Source organism: Staurois parvus, unplaced genomic scaffold (genome assembly GCF_062004578.1).
Source record: "Staurois parvus isolate SC_StPar_1 unplaced genomic scaffold, SC_StPar_1.0 ptg000608l, whole genome shotgun sequence".
Taxonomy (NCBI): Eukaryota; Metazoa; Chordata; class Amphibia; order Anura; family Ranidae; genus Staurois; species Staurois parvus.
Window position 1 is genome coordinate 2,764,541 of NW_028318404.1, and position 13,997 is coordinate 2,778,537.

At 40.2% G+C, this 13,997-nt stretch overlaps 1 protein-coding gene across 6 annotated transcripts in view; it reads left to right on the forward strand.

The window, feature by feature from the left end:
* The window catches only part of IQSEC2 (IQ motif and Sec7 domain ArfGEF 2), a 367,046-nt gene that overhangs the window by 148,366 nt on the left and 204,683 nt on the right, over positions 1-13,997 (forward strand). For 5 of the 6 annotated variants that reach the window (XM_089692958.1, XM_089692961.1, XM_089692959.1 and 2 more), the window contains one exon: positions 1,204-1,233. The exons of the other annotated variant lie outside the window; for it this stretch is intronic. In XM_089692958.1, coding sequence (XP_089549084.1) covers positions 1,204-1,233 — 30 coding nt within the window. The remainder of the gene's footprint in view (positions 1-1,203; positions 1,234-13,997) is intronic. 6 annotated transcript variants of the gene reach the window in all.

Below are 13,997 nucleotides of genomic sequence, written 5' to 3' on the forward strand. Positions count from 1 at the left end.
ATCTGAACATGCCCAAACTCTTCCCTGATACCAACCACATCTTATGTTTCTCTAGTATACTTGCTGTCTACTGAAATATGTCCCCAGTCTACAGCAACTTGGATGTTTGCTGTCTCTGAGCTTTTACAACTATGTGTCTGCAGTCTCTGACCATCCTTTATAGCATGCCTGTAGTCTTTGATGATCATCTGTTGCTTGTCTGATGGCTTTTTGAAGTATTACAGATGTGTCCTTTTAGTGGGGTCAGGGGCCGCACATTAGAGCCTACGCTATTACTTTTCATCTGAATTTTATACAGTCCATTTCCAATGGAATTAAATGCTTTCTTCGCTTTTACTTTGTCGTACTTTGGCCATTTGTTACATGATTTGCTGCTGTTCGGTTGCTTTTATTCTCAAAAGTATGTGGGGGTGAGGCTACAGTGAACTGATGATGAGTGTGGCACTTGAACCAAGGACTTGCTGTTTCTCACTTCCAGATGAAGAGATTCAAGGTGTTTTCGGAAAATAAAAATACCACCAAGTATAGGGATTTAGATAGTCAGGAGCAGAAGATGAAAGTCAGGGTGGTGTTGAGAGGTAGACTTTACATTCATAGAGTGTGTTTTATATGCAACACTTACTGGTTGTAGAGGCTAAAGGTTTTGTACCTTAATGTATTTTCTGCATTGGGGTAAAAAACCTTCCATGATCAACTCCCCTCAGCCCCCCCCTCCCCCCCAAAAAAAATACTTGATCCCCATCTCGCTCCAGCGCTGTGCCCATCTGCAGCAGCACTGCTTTCTCACTATCCTCACAAGACTCAGAGGCAGCAGAGGGAGCCATTGGCTCCAGCTGCTGTCAGTTAAATCCTGTTGGGAGGAAATGGGTAGGGAGGGATCAGGGCCAAGCCAGATTGTGTGTCAATAGATGCACACAGCCCAGCTCGAAATCGAGCCTGCATGAGTGCTGCCATAGTAAGATGCTTGCTATGGTAGCACTTGGAAGGGAGGAAGAGCTGAAAGCCCTGCCGGGGGACCCCAGGAGAGAAGTTCGGGGCCACTGTGTGCAAAACCATTGCACATAGCAGGTAAGTATAACATTTTTATTATTTTAATTTAAAAAACCCTTTACAATCACTTTAGCATATTTTTTCACAATTGGTACTGTGCATTTAATACTGACAGTATAGGGATGCTGATTTCTATTTCCTTTTTCATTGTAGGTCTGATGGAGAGAACTCCAGGACGGTCAGGTGAGTTTACATCCCAATCCTTTGTGTCATAGGCCTTTCAAGGTGAGAGGTGCCGTAGTTTGACTGTGGTGACTGATGATGTGATGCTTCTCACTGTTCGGAAACTCTGTACATTTGATCTATCAAGACTTTGGCGGACATTCAGATGCATATCTACCAAAGTATTAGGAGGATAACAATATTATGTCAATCTTGTATGTTCCTGCAGTGGCTAAAGCTAATTTTTAGTTTGATTCAATAATTTCATTTGACCTTTCCTTGGCCAAGACGTAGGCTTGCCATACACATATAGATTTCTCCATCCATGCTAAACAGTGGGGATTGAGGTATTTCCTCTGCCAGCTATTGTATTCCAACAGTTGGCAACCATGGTTGATGGCGTACCTAAGCAGTGACTGCATCTGATTGGATGCGTTGCAGTTTGACAATTTTCCACCTTGTTTCTCTGACAAAAGGTGACTGAAAAATTGTCTTTCATGAAGTTGGGCAGTGCTGATACGGGCACCCATGATTCAAATCTGCTGAAATGTGAGCTATCTATGGCAGCCTTACTGCTAGTCAGTCTCTCCCAGACAAATGTTGCAAGTGTTTTATTGATCCCTAGGGTAGCCTGAAATGGCCGTTTCACTTATGGTGCTTTACGTTAAAGCATACGAAGATCTTCTTCCTCAGGGCCACACGTGTGGTGCAGAAGACTGTTTCTTTTTTTTATGGAAAATTAGAACAATCACCAGTGGATGGCATAGATGTTTCTATTACATTGGCAAATCTCTGTGTGCAGTAATGTGTACTTTAAGTGCTCATTGTTACTCATTAGTTAACAGAACCAGAAAGGACCTCTCCTGCACTCTATGACCCAGAATAAGGGTGGATGGATGGAACCAGAACTTGAAACATTCGACCACTAATGCATATAGGGTTGTGCAGCTCTAAACAAGGCTGGGGAAGCCCGACCAGTACTGCAAAGTGAAACAAAAAAGCGCACCAACCTTGCGCATTACCTCAGTAAACCATAATTTTATTAAATTCAGAATGATACTCACAAACAACAAAGTAAATCAAGCATGTAAGTCCTCAAAGGAACTTTAGAAATGTGAAGCCTGTGCGAGTCACATCGTAGGGGTAGACACTCAGAGTACGACTGACGTGTTTCGAAGGGCTCTGATGAAGAAGGGATGCCCTTTGAAACACGTCAGTCGTACTCTGAGTGTCTACCCCTACGATGTGACTCGCACAGGCTTCACATTTCTAAAGTTCCTTTTGAGGACTTACATGCTTGATTTACTTTGTTGTTTGTGAGTATCATTCTGAATTTAATAAAATTATGGTTTACTGAGGTAATGCGCAAGGTTGGTGCACTTTCTTTTTTGTTTCACTCATTAGTTAACCCCTAGCCTGTCCAATGATCATGTTCTTTCAGAGCATATCTAAACCCCAAAACAGTATTGTAATTTACTGCAGTTTACCAGACTATAGTTGTGGTGTCTGCATTCATTTTTTTTTTTTTTCTGGACTTTGTTTCCCTTTATTTTCACCTAGTGATCTGGCTAGAAACGCACTTCCTGTCCTTGGGTGGCTAATCTCGCACCTCCACTGTATCTATGGAGGGAGCCATGGCTGTCACCCAGACTAGACTTCAAACGGTTATCTTCTCTTTTTCTCCATTACATGGGGTCAGGGAAAGCAACTTGGAAGCAATGTTTGGGCTTTCAGTTTAGTTTTAAGGAAGTGAGAAGGGTTTTGCATTTCTAGCAAAATCAACAGTATTTTCTGTACTTTCTGAAAATGTTTTAGCCTGGAAAAAAGTAAAGCAGTCACCACATCTAAGGACTGCTAAGCTGCAACATATTACATTTTTATTTTTGAGTTTAGATCTCTTTATTGGGTTTCTTTACACCATAACTTATGTTACAGCAACACACAGGATTAGAATTTTCTAAAACTGGAGAGTGCAAAATCTGGTGCAGCTGTGCATGGTAGCCAATCGGCTTCTAACTTCATCTTGTTCAATTACAGGTGTATGAATGGAAGGTGTAACCTTTAAGGGTTGGCCAGAAATCTACAAGTTGTAAGCCACGAAGCCTATGGTTAGTAGAATGGAGGGGCTTTTTTTTTTCCCAGAGTCCAAAAGGGGATCAAATATGAAATCGGTGGAACATGTAACATGTTCTCAAAGGTGAATTTATCCTTTAAGCTTTGACAAAAAACCCTGCAAGTTGATTGGTTTCTATGCCCAGCTGCACCAAATTTTGCACTCTCCAGCTAAATCAATCCCAGGGTAATGCACTGTAGATGTGCGCTGTGATGTGTTGCAACACAAAGTTAATTGCGCCTCAACAAACATCAACAGCGTGCTGCAAATCACTTGGGTCATATCGCACTCATTTCTCAGATGCATATGCTCTGCTCCTTGGGTTCGACCTATGCTGAAACAAATTATGCAGTAACTCTTCGTGCGTGCCTTCAGATGTATTGACAGCCCATTCATTTAGAAAGAGGCTGCCTGACGTCCCTCAGCACTTGAAACAGCATGCGTTATAATGTGAATTTGCACTGAATCTGCTGCATTGTTTGTAAAGTAGAATATTAGATATTTAGCCTTTTTCTAAATAAGATTTGTGTGCACATAATGGTCTTTTTACCTCATTTCGCTGTTCGGTTTCCAGTAGTTCTCTGAACAAGGAAAATTCAGATCTTATACATGTTCACTCTGTTTTGCAGTGAATGAGCAGACAGCTCGGTAATTGTCGGTTGATCAACAATCACAATTCTGCAACTCAAAAGCATGTGTTATGAAGTTTCCCAGCATGCTGCTGAGTTCCAAGCTTTTTGGATAAGCAGTCTTATTAAAATGGTTTTCAATACATTCAGACAAAAATAAGTGAACTTATTAACTTGTTCGATCTAAAGAGAGTGTGCATTCTTAGCTTAAAGGGGGTTTCCACTTTCATTGAAAAGTGGGCCTCTGCTTGAAATTGCTGTGTAGATTAGTTGGTGTTACGACAGTAACTTGGAGTGTGTGTCAATACATTCATCACAATAAAAGGATATATCTGTAGTATCACTGTAGGAGAAATTTAAAGTGGAACATTAGTCAGAAAATTAAGTCCTGCTAGATCACTTCAGACTGGCCTCTTTATTGTAGGTATAGCTATGTAAAACAATGAAAATAAGTTCCTCTATTGTTTAAAATCCAGTTATACACTGTCTGCACATGCTCCGTTTCTCTCATTTTTAGGCACTGTGCTTAATTTGTAGAGGCCGATCTGCTGATAGCCTAAAGATTTACTGCTGCTCAGGGACTCTGGGCTTCAGCAAAATGGCAGCCTCCAGCAAGAAGAAACAAACAATGTTGGAGGCAATTTACAGCACTCACTCTTTTGGCAGCGTACTTATTAATGTGGAATGTATGTTTCTTGCTAAACATAATTTTTTTTAATCACGTTGTTATGGGTAAAATTCCAATTTAAGATGTGGCTTACACAATGTGGTACAGTAAGCAGATTTTAATGCACCATTTAATTGGGCAACTGTGTGACAAATGAGGTTTAATATTGATGAATGTAAAATTATGCACTTGTAGGCTAAAAATATGCATTCATCTTACATACTAGGAGGACAACAGCTGGAGAGTCAGTGGTAGAGAAGGATCTGGGTGTTCTAGTAGATCATAGGCTTAAAAGCATCTCGTGCTCCTCTGGAACATATTCAGTTTTGGGCACCGGTTCACAAAAAGGATATCGGGGAACTGGAGAAAGTGCAGAGAAGGGCAACCAATCTGATAAGAGGCATGGAGGAGATCAGCTATGAGGAAAGATTAGAGGAAATGAATGTATTCTCTCTTGAGAAGAGGAGATTAAGGGGGGTATTATCAACATGTATAAATACATCAGTGGTTCATATAGTGAACTCGGTGTAGAGTTAGGTCATCACAGATGACAAGGGGGCGCTCTTTGCGTCTGGAGGAAAAACTCCCATATCTTCACAGTAGGAGCTGTGAAAATATGGGATAGACTCCCTCAAGAACTAGTTCCTGCCAGCTCAGTATGTGTGTGTGTATGTATATATATTTTTTTCTTAAATAAGCTGGACACATTCCTAAATGTACAAAGTATAATTGGATCTATAGGTAATAAATGGTAATTATTGAGATTGTTGGTCCAGGGAATATCCTACTGCCTTCTGGGGGATCAGGAAGGAATTTATTCCCCCCCCCCACCCCTTCCCATTGGAGCAAGTTGGACCAAGCTTTATAAGATTTTTGCCTTCCTCTGGATCAACTGTGGATTTAGTAATCTGTATATGGAGGTTTTCTCTCTCCTTTTCTTTTTTTTGTTATTTTTATTTATTCTATTGGTTTCCAACAGATCATATGTGATACTGTACCACTTCTCGGTATAGAATCTGTTAGATTAGTCTATAAAGAGAGAGTTGATCACGTACCAGAACCCTGTGTGCAATGAGATGTAATTCCCCGAACATGCCCTGAGCTTCTTTATGTATGGCTTGTGTCAATACTGGCCTGCACTTCTCTATGTCACTGCTCTGTCCGCTCAAGGAACAGTCTAGGGAACAAAAGACCGGAAAACTGCAGCACAAGACTTCTGAAAAGCCTCTACAAGGAACATGTAGTTGTTAGGAAGGTATGTTAAAGGAGAATAAAGTCATAGCACAAGACCTCTGAAGAAGGCCATTGGGAAGCATGATCCAAAGTAGACGAGGCAGAGGGAATTCTTGTAACTATTCCCTGAGGCAAATGGCTCCGTTTACTCGCCTAAAGCTCATGCTAGAAGGATCAGTACAGTTTAGATTTGGAGATGGGTCAATTAATGATAATGACTCAAAATGTAATCTTCTGCAACCAGAATCCACACAGGTCCTTACATGGGGGGTAAGATAGTCTGCTTCCTAAAGGCCTGGAATTGATTGCTGTCTGAGAAGAGCTTAGTACTGATACTTTAATACACCAGGGTTTATGAAAGAAACATCAAGGAACCTGCAGGGGGTGTGTTTGAGAACTCCTCTACCTGCTTTACAAACATGTGAGCAAAACTGTTCCCAGATTACCAACTCCCCAACATCGAGAGTTTACAGGTGCAATACCTGGATTAAAAACTAAACCCTGAGCTAAGTACATTTCTGCAACACACACAAATTTTCACAAGTTGTGTGTTTTTTTGTCTCTTTGAAAATTCTGCAAGTACAGAGAAGTGCTTGTTGGTCCTGCTTGAAATCCTGTGATCGTGTAACTTTTGAGTACTCTCTGCCTATGCAGCACTGAATTCACTTGCAGTGTCATCAGCCCTGCCCACTTTACCTCTGTAAACTATAGGACACCTCCTCCCAATGATGAAAATAGAGGTGGATGACCGCACACCCGATGAGAAGTCAGATTTCTTTATTTCAGCAAGTTAAAATCTTGACAGCAACACATAGCATAACACACAAGGAACACGGTTGTCAGCTGTTTTTCCTGTGTGGTATGCTATGTGCTGCTGTCATGATTTTAACTTGTTGAAATAAAGAAATCTGACTTATCGGGTGTGCGGTCAACCACCTGTATTTTCTTCCATTTTCTTGGGACAAGCTGGACCTGCACCCTGTTTTCTTAGGGCATTCTAGTATTGGACAGACCTAGAGCGGTGCATTTTGTTTCTTTATCTGCCTTACACCTCTTCCCTATGTTATGCGGGGGGGAGAGGGGGAGGCTTTCTGTAGTTCAAAGTGAGCTGCTCCACTATAGAATATAGTACAGTGACCATTGTTATCCTTGGACAAGTGTGTTACTGACTCACCAGTTGAAAATAAAGGAAAAAATTACTTTTGCAACCACCACATTTGATGTACTGGTAATATATTTGTTAGTATTTTTAGGGTTTGTATCTACTTATATTTATACTTTGACTAGAATGCACCTTTAACAGTGTAAGTCCAGGCTGTGTTAGAGCACGTTCACACCAGAAGTCTCCCTGCTGTCCGAATACAAAGACACAGTGGGAAGGAATTTCCCCATCCAGCCCGATTTGGAATCGGGCCAGTTTTTCTCATTCAAACCTCTGGTGGAACAAAAAAAAAAATGGACTCATCTATGGCTTGCCTAAAGGCTACACATGAGAAAATCAGATGAAAAATACTGCATTCAGAGCAATCATCCGATTAATCTGCTTGTTAGTACACAGCTTTTGAGAGCCTATCACAGTTCATGCAAAATTATCCGAAAGAGAACACATGAATATTTTTCTCATATGATACCAGAACAAATGATTTTCATTTAATCAGTACAGTATTCGTCTGTAAAAAAGAAAGAAAGTGAGTGACCAAGACCGTTCATGCTCGGAAAACGAAAAAATACATTACAAAACAATACGTTACATCACTTCTGAAGTTGTATTCTGTCATACGAGAAATTTTGTAACTTTAGTAACCTCTTCATTTTCGATATGATGCAAACAAAAAAAAAAAACAAAAAAAAAAAACGGACGATCATGCGTCCGATATTCTCATCGCATGTGTACTAGGTTAAAGAGTAAGGGCAGTCTATGGGTTTTTGCTTGCTTCAGAACTGCTTTGCTCCCGATACAACCCTTTGGAAATATAAAAGCAGCAGAAGCAGGTCAACTGCACCTGCAGTCAATTCTGAATGATCTTAGATGCTTCTGAACCCAGCACTTCACTTGTCAAAGCCCATCCATACTGGTCCAAACATTAGCATAGAGATCATTGCTACATTTAGCAGACGAAACCTGTTTGTATTTTTAATTCCATGATATGACTAATGTGGGCTTTTAAATTTAAAAACTGTAACTGGAAATGTAGTTTATGAGACTTGTATTCTCACTATAGTTCACACAGTTTTAGCATCTTCCTCAAGACGATGCAGTTGCTGTGTAGATTTCGTTTCATTGTTAGCACATTATGTCAGTGTTAAATTGGCCTCTTCACTAGAGCAGCGTTTTGTGGAGCATGCCAGATATAGACAGGACTTGTTAGTTTTGCAGCTATTCTAGGTGGTGTTTGATGCCTTTTATACTACCAGAAAAAAATGTTAAGAAAAAAAAAAACCCCAAAAAAAGCAACTCTGTTCAGCCAAGTCTGTGTTTTCAGATCCAGGAAAAGTAGTTCTGATAAATCTTGGCTTAACAATTCTCACAGGGTCATCCCACCTAGAGCAGATATTCAAAAGTAGACCTGAAATTAAAAATGTGCTAAGTTTTATAGGGATATTTTTAATTATGCCCTAAAAGAAATCGTTGCTTTTGCTGGAAATCGTTTGAAAAATAGTATAGATTCTGCTATGTTAGCGTATCTTGACATGTCTGTAGCCTCATACCTATATATCTGCAGTGTAAAATCTAAGGCACTGCTGTCCCTGACTGTTAGTCCTAGCAGATTTGGAATGAGATTTGGTGATATCCCTATTGTGCTGCTCATTGTTCTTATTAGAGGCTCTCACATGAGGAAAGAAAAGCCCTGCTTCTACCGACATGGCTGCCCCAACACAGATACAATGCAGAACAAGGTATGGTAGGTCAGTAATGAAGAGAAGATCAGCTGAAAATAGTCCACAGGCAATACAGATAACAAGTCCTGTGCCCTCTCCCTGGCTTTTTTTTTTTTTTTTTTTTTGTCTCGGCTTTCAGTGCCTCTTTATTCACTTCCTGCCTAGCCTGTTGTAATATGACAGCTGGGCGAGACTTTCCTCATTTCGGGTAGGCATCATTTGACATCCTCCTGGAACACACCTTCTGCACAGCCATGTTGGCCATGCTTCGGGCACGATCTGTCATCCGCTGCATCCTCTGGACACACACGATGACAGATCCCTGTACCGGCCTGCTGCTGATACCATGTGACCAATCACAGCAGATCTCATGATAATTGTAAACAATGAATGGCTTCCTTTCATGCCATTCATTGTGTAAAATTGTGTTACTAGCTGTTATTGGTCACAGTGATCCCATGGTAGAGACAGGATCAATCACAGCCCATCTGTACCACGTGATTAGCTGTGGTTAATCACAGCTAATCGCAATAATACTTACTGTATTAATCTCATTCAGTAAAATGCTTGCTTATAGCAATGAATTTAACTGCTATAAGCAAACATAATGTGCGTTACATTCATAATGTGTGTTACTATGGTAACATTGTACTGCTCTGGTCACAGTTTAAAAAAAAAAAAAAAATCCTAAAAAAGGAAAACATTTTTTATAAAATTTGAAGACAAATTGTTTTTTTTTCTGTCACCAGTCAGTGTCCCTTATCGCCACACCAGTTATAGGATGACGCTGTACTGCAGTGGTGACTGCATGTAAAAACAAATTTTGAAAAATATTTTTGTTAATGTCTTACCAAATATATGACACAAAAATTACAACTTCAAATATAATACCTTGGACTGTCTACTTTCCTAAAAGGGATCATTTGGGGGAAATTTGTACTGTTCTGTCCTCCAAAAATTAGATAGGCTATCAGTACATCAGGATTGGTCAATTTTAAGCATATATACCATAGTTTGTGGCTCCCTACAGACTAAATATTAAAGCACTGATTTGGTTTATTTTCACCAAAGAAATGTAGCAGAATACAGTTTGGTTTAAATTTACGAAGAACAATTATTTGCAAAATTGTATAACAGATACGAAGAAAAAGCATTTTATTCAAACATTGTGGCCTTTTTTAATTTATTTAGCAAAAAATAAAAACCCCAGTGGCGATTAAATACCACCAGAAGAAAGCTTTATCTGTGTGAGAAGAATGATAAAAATGTCCTATGGGTACAGTGTTGCATGACCACGCAATTGTTATTCAAAGTGCAACAGCCCTGAAAGCTGAAAAATGGCCTGGGCAGGAAGGGGGTGAAAGTGCCCGATATTGAAGTTAACCACTTGACTCCCAGACCAATTCTCACATATATGTATAAAAATCTACATTTTCTGCTAGAAAATTGTTTAAAAAAAATATGTGTGGGCTTCTAAATAAAGACCCTAGAGATTAAAAAAAGTTCTTGGTTGAATGCTGGCATGGTAACTGAATTTTACCTTCTTGGATCTGTCAGGGTTTACAACAGTGAAATCAAACTTCAATGCATACTAGTTGCTGCCTTTATGAAATGTGAGACTTGGCGTTGGGGTTAGGTTTTCTGGGAAGGTTGGTATTGGAGTTACATGGAGGTTTAGTGTGAGGGTAATGTTTTGGGCTACTAGAAGGGTAAGGGTTAAGTTGGCAATAGATGAGTCAGTTTTTTTCGTTCACCCAGTGCATTGATTGAATAAAAACTGCCCTGATTACCACTTCCACACATTCGAGGTGAATGGGGGAATTCTCTCCCATCTCTTTGTATTCTGAAAGTGGGGAGACTTCCTATAGCCCGCAGCACTAATAGAGTGGACATTTTCCAAAAGGTTGTTGAGCAGAAGTCAAGCAATGGATCAACTTCTGTTCAACCACAGTGGGCATACATAAATCGAAATTCAGCTGAACCATCCGAATTTCAATCCATGTAGGGCCAGCTTTAGTGTTGGGCTTACAGGAGGCTTAGCAGAAGAGTTTGTGTTTGGTTTACAGGGAAGGTGGACTTCAAGGTAATAGGAAGGTCAAAGCTGCCCATACACCAGTAGAACTGTGTACAAAATGTTTCATTTTTGGAAAGTCATTTAATTTTCTAATGGTTAGTGGGGTCAAACTGATATTTGCTTTCAGCTATTGTGATTTACTTGTAGTAGCTGAATGGGAACTTTTTCTTGGAACTGTGAATGTGATTTTCGTGCAGGAAAAACCAGTGGAAGATTGTACATATTATAATAAAACCTGTTTAATACGTCTGGGATTATATTCAAACAGCAGGTCTGAATGAAATTTTAATGGCTTTCAAACATATATAGTTAACACATGATAGCAAAAGAGAATGTTCTGCTGAGAATTTTCTTATGAATGCTTGTAAAATTGAATACTACCAGTGTATGACCAACTTTGGTGTTGGGGTCAATGGAAAGGCTAGATTGGTGACTGGTTTTGGGGTCAGTGTTAGGACAGACTGGGTGAGGGTTAGTGTTGGGGCCCATTACAATATCACTTAATAAAATGTGTGCATTACCACAGCATGCAGTAACAAATGTGCACACATTGTTCTAGTGATGTACTATTAATTGTAAGGGTCACCCAGCGCTGCTTTACATCACGTGTACTGCGCTGTTTGGAAACACAGGGCCAATCCTGTTCAGATATGTGAAAAAGATCAGAGCTTCTCAATCTTCTTCCACCAAAGCCTCACATATGGGTCAGAGACAACACCCGGACCTTCATTGTATACTATCACTAAGTAACAGGTGGTTTTAAATGTAGCTGTTCCCTTTCAGATTACTGAAACGTAAAGTAATTCACTAAGTTTGATACTTGCCATTCTGTGTTTTCTTTTAAGCATTTAACTTGTCTTGGTGCACAGAGCCGGCTGTGGTATAATAGTCTGCACAACACTTTGAAGTTAAAAACAATAGAAGAGCTGTGGCATGCATACCCCTCCTAGCTGAGCTAGCAAAAGAGATCATTATGTAAAAGTTTGCTCCCTGTATGCAGAATCCCACCAGATCTATATAGAGGGAATGCTGCCGTTGTAATGGCCGCTTACTTTAATTGGCTACGCTTTGTAATATTTGTGTGGCTAGGACAAATAGCCTTTTTCTAATAAAGACACAGTCTCATTGGAAGGAGCAAAGTGCAAGGACTGCTTACTACTCAAGTCTCAGAAATCAGAAACCTAGGCCTCAAAGGTAAACTGCCTCATGGTTTAATCTAGAATATGAACAAGATATTTATGCATATGTCAATAACTGAACCCTCTCTGCTGAGTCTTCCACCAGCCATCCTGTGTAGTACATCCTGCATCTGTGCAATTGCTGCCTTTTCAGCCATGCTTTTGCTACAGATGGAATACCACTCAATCCATCTACCAAATGCACAGCTAATTTATTACCTGGTCATGACAAAGCATAATAAAGATAGGTCGGCACATGTGGACCATACTCTGCAAGATGGCACTGAAGCTCTTCCTACTATAGCAGGGAAATATAGAAGATATATAGAGAAGAAAGTTGTGGCCTGCTAGAGAAATATGCCAGGACATCAGGTAAAGGCCCCCCTCTAAAGCAACCATGTCTGCTACTATATGATCGGCAGTATCACTAGGGGACCTCAACAGTCTGCTGAGAGGAACATTTAGCAATGTTGACAGCCCTATGCCTGAAAATGACCCTCAGACAGACCAACCTAGCAGTCCTGAACACATCTTCAAGGATATTATAGCTGCAGTTAACACCTGTAATACATCCCTGTCTGCCTTCACACACTATCTCAATGGCAGTAGAGAATATTTTACTTGTTTGACAGGACATTCAAAAGGGAACAGACCACAGCACCTGAGGACAAATTGTGTTCCATGGAGGATGTTCTAAATCCTCTGCAACAGGATATCAAATTATTCTCCTACAAAATAACCAAATATGTCTGTAGAATTCCGGACATGGAAAATAGATCCTGCAGGAGCAATGTTTGTATCATAGGCCTTCTGGAACAAACATAAGGAAAGACACCCATGCAGTTTGAGGGCTGATTTAAAGTGTTACTAAACCCAAAACCCTGCATTCACTATATCTGGTCTCCCACAGTACACAGAACATAGAAATGCAATTATTTTAGTAAATATATACTGCTAAATACCTTTTCTCATCTGCAGTTAGAGCAGTCTTGTGACTTCAGCAGAGCACTAGTTAAAGCTTGTAGGAGGAGTTTTGTTTCTGCTCTAGGAGGATGCAGATCCTCTGGACAGTGCTGATTGACCCTGTGCTAATCAAATGCACTCTCCCAAGAAAAAAAACTTCTCCAGCAATACACACTAAACTGAGCATGTGCAGCAGGGCTATGGGTTCAGTCTGTCTTATCAGGTGGTCATATGAACAAGAGGAGAGGCAGAGAAAACAGGATCAAATGGCTTTTTTACACAATACAGAGGATTAACCCCTTAGGTTCCGCAGTGAGTATAACAAGCATGCTTTACTGCATATACAGACAGATATTACTGTTGTGGATTTAGTAAAAATTTAACTAAACCTTTTGAACGGACATCTTTACAGCACTCTTTTCAGTAGAGAGGGCACATAGGGCGCCATACCAGCCCCACCATGTGATCAGACCATATTTCCTTAAAATGCTGCACTACAATGAATGTGACATTATCTTGTAATAGCAATACAAACAATCTCATTTTTGACAGTCTAGGATAAGCTTGAAAAGTCTTTCATGTTGTGAGTGCTTCCTGTCTGCAGCCATCTCTTTTCACAACTTCTTGCATGCTTTGCAGCTTCTTCTCTGCTTTTGACTTTCAATTTCTAAGGACTTCATATCCCATGGTACCTTGCTGCCAGCAAGCAGTGATTCCTGTACTGACTCTGCCTCCTGAAACGCCTCTTCTGAGCACCTCTGTAGTTCAGAAGGCGTGCTCTGTGAAATGTGTGACACAGCAATGCTTACACACAGGGCATAGTAAGTACTTGTCATAAAAGAAAGTAAATGTGTGGGATCTTCACAAAGTAAGTTCACAGACTTCAACATAGTCCTGATTAATAGGAGTAGGCTAGAAATAATTGAAAAACAATGTTGAAATGCATATAATCCCCCCCCCCCATAAATATGTAAATATAGCATTCAATGCCAGTCAACATGTACCTTGTACACCTGGGGGTTCAGTATTTTGATATCCATTTCCTGCA